The sequence below is a fragment of the Anomaloglossus baeobatrachus genome, chromosome 6 (genome assembly GCF_048569485.1).
Source record: "Anomaloglossus baeobatrachus isolate aAnoBae1 chromosome 6, aAnoBae1.hap1, whole genome shotgun sequence".
Lineage (NCBI taxonomy): Eukaryota > Metazoa > Chordata > Amphibia > Anura > Aromobatidae > Anomaloglossus > Anomaloglossus baeobatrachus.
In genome coordinates this window covers 467,559,356-467,573,088 of record NC_134358.1, presented here as the reverse complement: position 1 = coordinate 467,573,088, position 13,733 = coordinate 467,559,356, and the positions used below count along the sequence as shown (strand labels likewise).

The 13,733-nt window shown below is 43.0% G+C and overlaps 1 protein-coding gene across 2 annotated transcripts in view; it reads right to left on the bottom strand.

Moving 5' to 3' along the window:
- Positions 1-12,804, bottom strand: part of COLQ (collagen like tail subunit of asymmetric acetylcholinesterase) — a 153,677-nt gene extending 140,873 nt beyond the window's left edge. The window contains exon 1 of one of the 2 annotated variants that reach the window (XM_075316675.1): positions 12,449-12,804. In XM_075316675.1, the coding sequence (XP_075172790.1) occupies positions 12,449-12,554 (106 nt within the window). In that variant the 5' untranslated portion in view covers positions 12,555-12,804. The remainder of the gene's footprint in view (positions 1-12,448) is intronic. The other variant, XM_075316677.1, reaches the window with a different exon arrangement.
- Positions 12,805-13,733: the final 929 nt, after the last annotated feature.

The window sequence follows — 13,733 nt, the reverse complement described above, 5'->3', positions numbered from 1 at the left end:
ATTGAGAATTTTGATAATGACTGATTAATTTGGCAGAGAAAGAAGCAGATTTTCCTGATAAGATATATTACAAAGTTTCTTATTTTCAGGTGTACTATTGATTTATGAAATAAAAGTTAAAACGACGGTTACACTTAAAAATCTTAGTCATGTAAACCCTTTTATCTAACTGCCGTCACTATATTAGCTGTAATCAGTGGGGAAACTTGGAAGCACAAAAGAATTACATAGTTCCCATTGAAATCAGTATATTATCTGAGTAAGGCCTGTTTCACACGTCAGTGAAAAACACAGACGTTTTTCACTGACATGTAAAAAACGTATATGTCCCTCCATGTGCCGTGATTCACGGCACACGTGGGTTATCCATGTGCTATCTGTGATCCGTCATCTGTGATAGCACATGGACGTATACTCACCTGTTCCCACTATTGCTGTCCGTGGTGCTGAACTCTTTGACTCTGATGTGTTTCCGGCCACCGCTGACCCCCCGCTGCAGCTACTTTCGGGTCGGCTGTGCTGTGTATAAATGCATAGGCATGAGAATAATCATCCAGCCTGGAGGCAGAGGAGCACAGCAGCTGAAGACAGCGTCGTTGGAGAAGGTGAGTATAAAAAGCTTTTTATTTTTAATGTACGTGTTTTTCTTGTACATGTTACACGGATCACACCATAGTGTGGTCCGTGTGACATCAATGTTGCAAGAAAAAAAACAGACTTGTCTCCGTGTGGAACACATGGACACGCGTGTATGCTGCACAGAGACACAGTCAGTGAAAAATCACTGATGTGTGTGCAGACCCATTGATTTTAATGGGTCTGCTTATGTCAGTGATTCTAGTACGTATAAAAACTATCACATACATACCAGAATCACTGACGTGTGAAAGAGGCCTAATGCATGAACGTGCCAGATCCTCTCCAACAAGAGACAGTTTTTGAAGTCATTCTACGATTATTATAAGAGTTTGTGCCCATGATTAGTAATAGCAATGTTTTGGATGCAGTATGTTTCCACTGCATCCAAAATGCTGTGTTTACAGTAAAAGCACAGAGGATGGGACTTAGGCTGGAGTCACACTTGCGATTAACTAGCACGAGTGCAATGTCAGAAAATCTCGCATTGCACTCGGACCAATGTTAAGCAATGAGGCAGCTCCGATCTGCTATTTTTTTCTCAGTCCAAATCAGACTGAGAAAAAAAAATCACAACATGCTGCGTTTTGTAGAGTTTCACATGCGAGTCACTCCAATGAAAGTCTATGGGTGCGTGAAAAAAAACGGATGTCACACGGATGGCTCACACACCATCCTAGTGACATACGTTTTTCTAAATACATTTATATCGCATGTTGTAGAAAACACTGGAAATGAGTGAAGTCTGTCGATGTCGGTCAATCTCTATCTCTGTCAGCCTGTTTCTCTCTGTCGGTCTCTCCCTCTCCCCCCCTCTCTCATACTCACCGATCCCCGATCAAGGGCGCGGTGCTGCACAGCTGTCACAAAGCTCCGGCGGCTTTTCCTCTTTTGAAAAAGCCGGCCGCTCATTATTCCATCTAGTATTCACTGCATTCCCCGCCCACCGGCGCCTATGATTGGTTGCAGTCAGACACGCCCCCACGTATCATGCAGTAAATTAAATAAATAATTTAAAAAAAAACGGCGTGCGGATCCCACCAATTTTCATGACTGCCAGGGTAAAGCCATACGGCAGGAGGCTGGTATTGTCAGGATGGGGAGCGCCACGTTATGGGTAGCCCCCCACCCTAAAACTATCAGCCAGCAGCCGCCCGGAATTGCCACATCCATTACATGCAACAGTCCCGGGACTGTACCCGGCTCATCCCGAATTGCCCTGGTGCAGTGGCAATCGAGGTAATATGGAGTTAATGGCAGCAGCCCATAACTGCCACTAAGTCCTAGGTTATTCATGGCAGGCGTCTCCCCGAGATACCTTCCATGATTAACCTGTAAGAAAATAAAAACATACACCCAAAAATCCTTTATTTGAAATAAATAACAAAAAAAAACCACCCTCTTTCACCACTTTATTCAAGTCCCCAAATACCCCTCCAGGTCCGACGTAATCCACAGAGGTCCCATGACGCTTTCAGCTCTGCTCACAGACCATGACCACTCTCTGTGAGCTCCCCGCAGCGACTGAAGTGAGTCGCGCTATCAGCGATGACGTCACTCAGGTTACCCGCGGCCACAGATCTCAGGTGGAGGGTGGAGGCCGCAGGTAACCTCAGTGATGGCACCGCTGATAGCGCAGATCACTTAAGTCACTCAGGGGATTTGCGGTCACCGGTGAGACCTTCACCGGTGACCGAAAATCAGGCCATGACACACAGACAGAGCCGCGGGATGACAATGAAGTTGGGTGTAGTTCATCCGACTTCATTCTGATCGCGTGGCTCTGTCTGTGTCTGCTGTCAGCGGCCATGTAGCAGAGCTGAATGGCAGATGACATAGCTGCTGAGAATTAAAACGAATCACATACGGATCACACACGGATTGCACATGGACTACAATCATGAGAAAAATCACAGAATCGCATTGCAGTTGCATTGCACACGCATCAACACTCGGACAGAGCTCATGCTACTTTCTAGCATGAGAATCGGTCCGATTTTCCAATCGCAAGTGTGACTCGAGCCTTAAAGAAATCCATGTCCACTGTGTTTCTTTGCTTGGCAGCGTATAATGACATGCGGCACGGCTTTCCGTGCTGGACAATGTCAATTTATGCTGTGGATATGCGAGTGTTCTCTGCAGGGAGAACACAGACAAAGTCTGCAGCGCCCCGAACACTGATCGTAGGCACAGACCGCTGCGGTCTTCTGTGGAGAGCACTCACGGCCCCACAGGAGAAGACATGCTGCATCCTGAACACAGTGTGTCCTGATCTTGTGCATCCACCCTTAGGCCCCCTTCACACGCACATGTCTCCGGTACGTGCTAGGTCCGTGCCCGCATGTACCGGAGATACGGGCACACGTAAACCCATTAAAATCAATGGGTTTATGTGCACGCACGTGTGCAGCCATTGGTCCGTGCCTCCGTGTTGAGCAGACGTGAGCCTGTGTGCTCCACACGGATGCATGTCCATTTTTCTCCGGCAGCACGGGTGTCACGCGGCCCACACACGTACCACACGGATGTAGTGTGGATGCTGTCCTGTGTGACACGCGCCGGAGAAACACACGTGTCAGAGAAAAAAATAACAAATCTTTACTCACCTTCTCCTGTCCTCCTGTCTCTGCCGCTGCTGTCACTTGCTGCCGACCGCCGCTCATTATGCTCATTTAATATTCACTTCACTGCGGCGGAAGCAGCAGCAGCGAGGAGTCGGCAGGGCTGGAGACCGAAGATCAGCACCAGGGACAGCGACACCAGGGACAGGTGAGTTGAAAGTTCTCGTTCTCCATGTGGTATCACGGAGAACACACGTAGTGCCATAAACACAGCACACGGAGGGGAAAACGCACCTTTGACACGTCCGTGAAACACGTGCGTGATTTTCACGGACGTATGAAGGGGGCCTTATACTGTGTGCAGACATTGCTTTTTATTGTGTTTTTTTAATATGTATTTGAGTGCAGTTTTGTCACGATACTGCATGCAAATCCTGATGCCATCAATGTCAATGAGAATCCTGAAGTTTAATGCACATGTATTTTCTTCTGGAAATGTGGTGCAGAAAATAATCTGTAACATGTCAATGCTTGCAGCGATATTCACTCATAGAATTCAACTGAAAAACACATGCAAAAAAGCATAAAAAAGGGGAAAAAACGCGGGTTTTACTGCTGCTTTTTTCCTGCTAAGACATGCAGAAATGGTGCAGAAATGTCTGCAACCAAATACTCAATATGTGCATATAGCCTTTAGTATTCATAAATCAAGTGTTTAATTATTTTGTTTTTACCCATCCTCTTCACAATGAAATAAACACCTCTACAACACCAGATTGTCCAAGAAAAATTGTATAATGGGAATTTAGAAATACCTAATTATTGTAACATCAAATACAGACAGCACACATTTTTTACAACGTGCACTTACACTAAGGCATTGAAACACTGTAATAAGCAATTTATTTTTTTTTTCACTGGAAGTTCCCTATCATACTATTTTTAGATCCAATCATCTTTCTCATTCTCCTAATGTTATCCTAGGCTGCATAATTCTAAGAAAGCAGACATATTTGATTTAATCATTGTTATGTATTTAGACAGTGTTCTAGTTTATACTGTTTATATTTATATGCTTTCATTATTATTATAATGATTATTATAAACATATTTAATTAGCAAAAGGAGTTTCTGTGCAATGGCTGCTAATGCAGATGAAAATTATCTCGCCATCTGCTGCTGGCACAAATAAGGATTTGTAAAAAAAAAATAAAGGTTTAAAAGATTTAATCACCTGCCAAAACTGTACAATTTGCTTTAGAAGTCTTATGTTCCATTACATTTTAATACCATATATATATATATATATATATATATATATATACAGTGCCTACAAGTAGTATTCAACCCCCTTCAGATTTAGCAGGTTTACACATTCGGAATTAACTTGGCATTGTGACATTTGGACTGTAGATCAGCCTGGAAGTGTGAAATGCACTGCAGCAAAAAAGAATGTTATTTATTTTTTTATTTTTTTTTTAAATTGTGAAACGTTTATTCAGAGGGTCATTTATTATTCAACCCCTCTAACCACAAGAATTCTGTTTGCTTCCCCTAAAGTATTAAGAAGTATTTCAGGCACAAAGAACAATGAGCTTCACATGTTTGGATTAATTATCTCTTTTTCCAGCCTTTTCTGACTAATTAAGACCCTCCCCAAACTTGTGAACAGCACTCATACTTGGTCAACATGGGAAAGACAAAGGAGCATTCCAAGGCCATCAGAGACAAGATCGTGGAGGGTCACAAGGCTGGCAAGGGGTACAAAACCCTTTCCAAGGAGTTGGGCCTACCTGTCTCCACTGTTGGGAGCATCATCCGGAAGTGGAAGGCTTATGGAACTACTGTTAGCCTTCCACGGCCTGGACAGCCTTTGAAAGTTTCCACCCGTGCCGAGGCCAGGCTTGTCGGAAGAGTCAAGGCTAACCCAAGAACAACAAGGAAGGAGCTCCGGGAAGATCTCATGGCAGTGGGGACATTGGTTTCAGTCAATACCATAAGTAACGTACTCCACCGCAATGGTCTCCATTCCAGACGAGCCCGTAAGGTACCTTTACTTTCAAAGCGTCATGTCAAGGCTCGTCTACAGTTTGCTCATGATCACTTGGAGGACTCTGAGACAGACTGGTTCAAGGTTCTCTGGTCTGATGAGACCAAGATCGAGATCTTTGGTGCCAACCACACACGTGACGTTTGGAGACTGGATGGCACTGCATACGACCCCAAGAATACCATCCCTACAGTCAAGCATGGTGGTGGCAGCATCATGCTGTGGGGCTGTTTCTCAGCCAAGGGGCCTGGCCATCTGGTCCGCATCCATGGGAAGATGGATAGCACGGCCTACCTGGAGATTTTGGCCAAGAACCTCCGCTCCTCCATCAAGGATCTTAAGATGGGTCGTCATTTCATCTTCCAACAAGACAACGACCCAAAGCACACAGCCAAGAAAACCAAGGCCTGGTTCAAGAGGGAAAAAATCAAGGTGTTGCAGTGGCCTAGTCAGTCTCCTGACCTTAACCCAATTGAAAACTTGTGGAAGGAGCTCAAGATTAAAGTCCACATGAGACACCCAAAGAACCTAGATAACTTGGAGAAGATCTGCATGGAGGAGTGGGCCAAGATAACTCCAGAGACCTGTGCCGGCCTGATCAGGTCTTATAAAAGACGATTATTAGCTGTAATTGCAAACAAGGGTTATTCCACAAAATATTAAACCTAGGGGTTGAATAATAATTGACCCACACTTTTATGTTGAAAATTTATTAAAATTTAACTGAGCAACATAACTTGTTGGTTTGTAAGATTTATGCATCTGTTAATAAATCCTGCTCTTGTTTGAAGTTTGCAGGCTCTAACTTATTTGCCTCTTATCAAACCTGCTAAATCTGCAGGGGGTTGAATACTACTTGTAGGCACTGTATATATATATATATATATATATATATATATATATATAGATAATGCACTTTTTAATTTTATAAAATTAATGGGAATCTGTCACCATAATTTTGCCCTGAATCCAACAATGTATCACTTAGATTACCAGGTGCAGCAGTTGTAACACAGAGTTTTTAGATATTTGCCCCTGCCCACACCAGGCTGTGTATGTGTAATGCAAAAAAAACCCCAAAAACCTGCATCTCCACTAGAACATAGCAAGTGTGAGCAGGTGCCAGCTGCTATAACTATACGAAATGCAAACAAAAGAATACAGCAGCACTCTGCAAGCGCTAAGATATATGCAATTATAGAATATATAAAATTTAAACTGCATTAATGCTATATGGAATATACTTAGAAAATGAAGGTACTTAACGCATGAATTGGGCAATTCATGTGAGCTCATCAACGGTGAAAAGGTGACCTTTCTTTGACGGGACCCTATCTGTATGTATAATGTCCATAGAAAGTACTAATCCCAGCAGGGGGCGTCAGACTAGCTGACCTCTAGATGACGTAGTCCAGCAATAATAACCTTCTGAAATTAAAACAAACATTGCAGGTAAACAACAGCCCACAGTGTGAAAAGAGACTCATCACTGATAAAAATGTTTTAACCCCTGCAGTATGATGTCTTCCGATTACATAGCAAAAACCTGCTGACAAATTCTCTTTAAATAGCACACGTAGATTCAAACAAAAAGGGCGGTAATCCAGGTGCTGCACAGATCCAACCACACCGACAAGGAGGATTAACCCTTTAATTGCACAATGTCCTTTTCATCAGACCTGAACTGATATCACTAGATCAGGCCTAATGAGCGGCACCTCAGTCCACATGCTGCACAGACTAAGGCCTGCGACACACATCCGTGCCACCGGCACGTGTTTGTCATTTTTTACACGTACCGGCAGCACGGAGACACGTTCAGCAATGCTACCCTATTGTAGCAGGCACACACATGTTAAACCACACGGAACGTGTGTCCGTGTGCGTTTGTACGTGTGTGCGTTTTTCAAAGCGCTGACATGTCAGTGTTTTCTCCCGCAGCACGGGTGTCACACGGCCCGCACCCGTACCACACGTGTAGTGTGGATGCGGTTCCGTGTGACACGCGCCGGAGAAAACACACGTGTCAGAGAAAAAAAAAAAACATTTACTCACCTTCTCCTGCCCTCCTGTCTCTGCCACTGCTGCCTCTTGCTGCCGACCGCCGCTCATTAATCTCATAGAATATTCACTTCACTGCCTGGCAGCAGCAGCAGCGTGGAGACGGCAGGGCTGGAGACCGAGGATCAGCACCACGGACAGCAGCGCGGACATCAGGAAGCACCAGGTGAGTATGTTAATTACCGGTTCTACGTGTGCTATCGCGGATAACACACGTAGAACACACGTGGCCTGCACGTACCAGAGACACGTACTTACCTGCACGCAACACGCAGGGGAAATACGTGTCTCTCGGCACGTGCGTGATTTTCACGTGAGTGTGGCAGAGGCCTAAGGAAGTGTATTGGGGGAACAGAGCAAAGTGAGTACAATACTCTGTTTCGCTGATAATAAGCCCTAGAAGGCTTTTTAGAGCTTTTTTGAGTATGCTTAAAATATAAGCCTTACTCCCAAAATAAGCCCTAGTTGCAGTTACATAAGGAAGTGTCCAAGGAGTTATATTAGTTAAAGAATACAGTAGGACTCTTCATCAAAGAGAGCGGACACCCCCAAAAGAAAGCAGACAACCCTCCTAAAAAATTGCACTCACCAAACCCCAAACAATTACAGTTGGCAAGTGCCGATGGTGCATGGGTTGTCACACAGAGATCTGCGTTGCTGTAAGGTCCCACACCGTAGCAGCTGTATTGCACTGCAGCTCTCGCAAACAGATCGGGTACCAGAAACCCTCCGCGAGAGTGATACTGCTTCCAGTCACCAGGGGAAGCAATCCACTGCATTCTAACATGCTGTATATAAGAGCCCAGGCCGCTGTGACAACATAAAAGACACTTTATAATACTTACCTAACGGTCGCTCTGCGGTGGATGAGGGCCTAATGGGCGTCTCTGTTGTCCAGTGCCAGAGCCTCTTTCGGCCATCTTTGTTCTCCTTCTTCTCTATCCGTGGTGCATGACGGGTCCGACGTCAAACACACTCGCCGGCATTCAGGTCCTGAGCAGGCGCACTTTGATCTGCCCTGAGCAGGGCAGATCAAAGTATTGTAGTGCGCCTGCGCAGGACCGGCAAGTGTGTATGACGTTGCCGCGTCATGCACACAGGCTTCAGATAGAAGCCGAAGATGGCCGAAAGGGAAGGCGCCCGCACCGGACAATGGAGACGCCCATTAGGCCCTCATCCACCGCAGAGCGACCTTTAGATAAGTATTATAAAAAAAAATGTATGTTGTCACAGCGGCCTGGGGTCTTATATACAGAATGTTAGAATGCTGTATATAAGAGCCCGGTGGTGGTGGCCACAGCTTATACACCAAAAAAGTGGTGACAGGTTCCCTTTAAAAATAATATAGGATGCTGTCTTATTTTCGCTGAAACACAGTATTTTTTATTTTTTATTTAGTAATTGTGGGTGTTACTCACAGCAAGTTGGGCTGCAGTGTGTACATCGCCCAGGCCAAAAGCTAATGCTCTACCAGGATACAGCTACCATGGAGGTGTGTGTGTGATCTGCTTCATCTGCACCTGTGATGCTTCCACATTAGTGGGGGTTTAGCTGTATCCTGGTAGAGCATTAGCTTTTGGCCTGGGCGATGTACACACTGCAGCCCAACTTGCTGTGAGTAATACTCGATTTTTGGAGGACATTATCCTCTTTTTGTTGCTATTTTTATATTTAGTGTAGGGACCTACAGACATGAGGTCCCGTGACGAGGGTGTAGGCTTACGTTTTATGGCCATAAATACCAACAAAAACCTCATATTTTTTTGTTTGTACAGGATACAGCCAGGCCCCTTTCTGTTGGGCCTTGCATTGTAGAGTGTCTGTCCGTGCATGATACACAGTGGGGTACGGCTTGGCAGCCCGCCTGATCTAATAGAAGGGCGTCACCTAATAGGCTGCGGGTTTGTGACTGTGTCATCTGCATGTGAACAGCGCTCTATGCAAGTCACCAGTGTGCAGTTTTATCATCTAGCATTTGCCTCCCCTCCATTCCATGGAGGTGTGTGTGTGATCTGCTTCTCCTGCACCTGTGACGCTTCCACATTAGTGGGGGTTTAGCTGTATCCTGGTAGAGCATTAGCTTTTGGCCTGGGCGATGTACACACTGCAGCCCAACTTGCTGTGAGTAATACTTGATTTTTGGAGGACATTATCCTCTTTTTGTTGCTATTTTTATAGTAATTGTGGGTGGAAACTGTGGGCAAGGGGAGAGGTGTGAGCTGTGGAGGCCATCATATTGTGTGTAGAGGTGCATCATACAGTATGGGGAGAGATGTGGAGGCATTATACAAGATGTGGGGGGCTGTGGGGGTATCATACTGTGTGAGGAACTAATGGGTATCATAATGTTTGTTTAACTGTGAGGGTATTAGGGAGCTGTAGGCTGAGGCTTGCTGGAATTTAAGGGGCTATGACATTAGATATACAATTGGGATGCTTTTTATCAAACATTGATCTTCCTTTTACATGTCATAATGACATAATTTAGGGAAATTTAGGTAACTTAAAGTAGTTGTCCCATAATTTATTTTTAGTCTCCTGACCCCCTGCTAGCTGCGGGGCGGAGTGCTCCTGCAAGATTGGCAGATCAGACCAGCGGTATTGTCTTGCCTCTGACCTGAACTGTGTACTCTCCAATGCAGCAATAGGTGACTGGATGAACAACATAGTAATTATTAGAGTGCCTCTGTCTTTCTTTTCATCTATTATGAAAAAGATCTATTGTTGACATTGATTAATTTTGCTTCTTACTAATAACAAAAAAGCAAAATATAATGTCAAATTGCAAGTGTGAACATAGCCTAAAATGAGCATTCTCCAAGGGAAAAAACAAATATATTTTCTACTGATAAACCAGGGTCTGCAGGACGTCTTATATCCACCACTAGGGAAGGCTTATGCACACCCAAAAATCTGCAAGTGTAAGTACAGGCTTAGTAAACATAGAAAGATATAATATATCACACACTAATTGTTTAAATATCAACCAACAAAAAATGTTAAAAATAATTAAATTAAAAAATAATGAAATTCACTATTAGCTTTGGTCTAGGAACCCTCATCTTATAGCTGGAGGCTGCTGTTTGGCACTGGACACCAATGCAGTACCAGTGCTGTTTTCTATTCTTTATTCTTTAGTGTTACTTTAGTATTACTGGTGGTACTTAATCAGTATTTTGGTATTTTGTAAAATAAATAATGCATGTCAGGGTCTATAATAATTTATTTATTAACACCTACAATAAATCTAAGATCTTAAAAGATCTTAAAACACTAAATATTAACATTTTATAAACATAATAAAAGCAGACGAGCCTAAATTGTCCGTAATAAAAGTCAGTGAGTTATGAAGGACGTTTTTACTAGAAGTAACTAAAAGCATAAACCACAGAATATTATTGTTTGGTGTGTACCAAAAATATTTTTACTTTCTAGGAATACTGCTTGCAAAACAAGACGCCCAAGTCTAGGACTTCATAAGAAACTCATTATCCAAAAATAAAATCTAAAAAGCTTCCGGTGCTTAGTAACAATGTTACAACCCAAAGACAAAACATCCTATTGCTACAATCTACACTCAGTAAACCAGTTAAGGGAGACAAATGTCATCAGTTTCAGGATCAATGATCACATTATGGCAGTGAGATGAAATCTAGTAAAGGTATAAACCTCTCCGGTTCGGCTACAATTTTTGCAAAAGACATAAAATGTTTAACGTTATCAATTCACAAAAGTAACCATTCTACTGTGTGTCATTCATACAGCCACATCTATGATCACCAAGATTTGATGTCCCATCGGCCAGGACCAATAAGACAATGGGGGGGGGATTTTTTTTTTTAATCCGTTTGTTGGGTGCATCATTTTACGAGTCAGCACAAATGGTGGACGTCATCCTAAATGTGCTGTGCAAGGTATTTAGCCTATTTTTTTTAATTGCTGGTACTTTTATATACCAGTTCATGTAAAAAAAAATGCACACACCTTTTATTAAATTTACTGTTTTCATCAATTATTTAAAAACTGTAAGTACAGATGTAAAAAAAGTGTCTAAAACATATCAGTAATCTGGCATACTCCATTTTTTGTGCAGCCAGTATCAAAATGATGTTTAGTAAATCTACCCCTGCGTGATATTACATATTCACCATTATCATTTCCATCCAAATCATATAGAAGGGCTGAATATTTATTATTAGGATTCTCGTCTGCACTGTACACAAAGGAAAGTCAAAATCACAGTTCATTAGAAAAATGGAAAGCTGCTCCAAAAATAATAATGGGGATTATTAGAATCATTTATCAATAGGTCGGCCCCTATTCACAAAAGTCACTATGATAAGGGCATCCTAGGGACAACCAACGAACACTATGTTCCTAAGTTTGTTGCACAAATGTCGATGAGTGTCCATTAAATTAAAAGGGATTTGTAAAAATCCATTCAGATGAATTGTAAGGATTTTTATTTAATTGCAGATGTATCCGTGAGGGGTAAATATATCCTAAGACAAAATGAACTTTCATTGCAGACAAGAACCAGTTTATACCTTGGACTGAAATATTTAGCATCTATTCCACCCCAGGACCTTTAATCTTTAAATATACATATATAAGGTTATTTTTTTAGATTTTACATTATTTATCGCAATCAAATACATTTCAGTCCAGTGGAAAAAAATTGGGGTTAAATAAAGTTATATTTTGGATTAATTGCCTATGTGGCTTTTTCAGCCTTAATCATCCCAATATGATAATCACTGCAGTATAGTATACCAATACAGATGACCAGATACACAGCAGCTCATACTCCATAGATTACACTGCATATTGCATATAAGCCTGATCCCTTGGTCCACATTCCCATGCATGGCTTATAATGAATGATTTGCCTAAAATAAGCCTTATCTAAATTCAGGTTATTCTTCCAAGCGCCCATACACTTCACATTGAGTCTTGTAATAGGTTTATTAATAGAGATAATTGTCCTTCCTCATTCAGATCTCTGGCTACCCCAGCCCAAAATAGAAGGAAACATGCAGACAGCTCTCCTGCCCAGACCTTGGGGGTCCCAGTGATAATGCAGCCCTATGATATCATTCAGGGGGCTGCACATGCATAAGAACAGAAAACTGCTCATTACCTGCAGGAATTGGGAAGACACTGTCAATGAAGGAAGTCTGTGAGAGGATGAAACAGAAAAAGAGCTGGATGTAAAATCCCATTGCCATAAGTCTGAGCACAAGCATGTTGTCAGGAAGAGCCCCTGAGCCCAGGCTGAGGGGGTTGTGTGTGCAGGAGTGACTGTATGTGCCAGTGTGTCTGTGTGCACCCTGCTGCCTCCACCCAGAGTGGGTGTGTATGAGTGCAGCCTGCTGGCTCTGCCACCTTCACTGTGTCACTTGCTGTCAGGGGGTCTATATTTTGTGGCCAGGCTTTGCTCCTGTTCAGTCTCCGCTGTGCTGTCAGTGTGACCCTCCTGTGTGTGTGTCTGTCCGCAGTGAGGACACTCTCAATGGCAATCCCTCAGGAGGCAGCCTGCTGATATATTTAACTCACACAGCTCGGCTGTCTATTGAATTACGGCTCAGAAAGGGGACCCCTTCAACGAGCACAAACGTATTTTTACCTCACGTCTAGGTAATACAAAATAGGAAGCAGCAGCCATGATCACCGGGCTGACTGAGGAGTCTGCGTCACCTACAAAATCCTGTCAGAAATAACCAGGTCTGCAGACGGAAGAGGGCCCCTGTGCAAGAACAGTAATTGGGCCCTTTGTAATCCAATAGCTCCTTATAATGCACAATTATACTTACTTTAGAGGTGTAAATATGTCCGCTCACCTCTTGGGCCCTTGTGCGGCTGCACAGGTTGCACCAATGATATGTCTGCCCCTGACCAGCTGTCCTCATCAAAAATGGCTAATTTTCAATAACGTGACAGGAAGGTGACCACTAATTACCTAAGCTGTGACCCTTGTATAAAAAACTGGCTAAAGTTCTGCCTACTTGTTTGGGCAGACACAGACGGTAGTGGGCCCGTGCAAGAAATGTAAATGTGCCTCTCTTATACCATAGCTGGGCAAAAAAGACCTAAATATCTCTCTCTAACTATCCTCCGGTTATTGGGAGCTATGAAGTTTATTAGTTCAAAGCCTTACATGCAATATATTAATAGTAAACAGTTTTTATCCTGACCCTGTCATGTTGCGAAGGTTGCGCCAGCAGTATGTCCCCTTTTTATATAGCAATACCTGTCTGTCCATCATCTGTACAAGAACATGAACTTTAATACATAAGATACAATATTTCTCTCAGTGTTTTCCAGACTTTTTTTTGTATAAAAAAAAACAACAAATGGCATGTCAATTGTTTTTGCCATTTGCGTTTTGAACTGCAAAGCAGAGTTTTTGCCCAAATTTCTGCCAG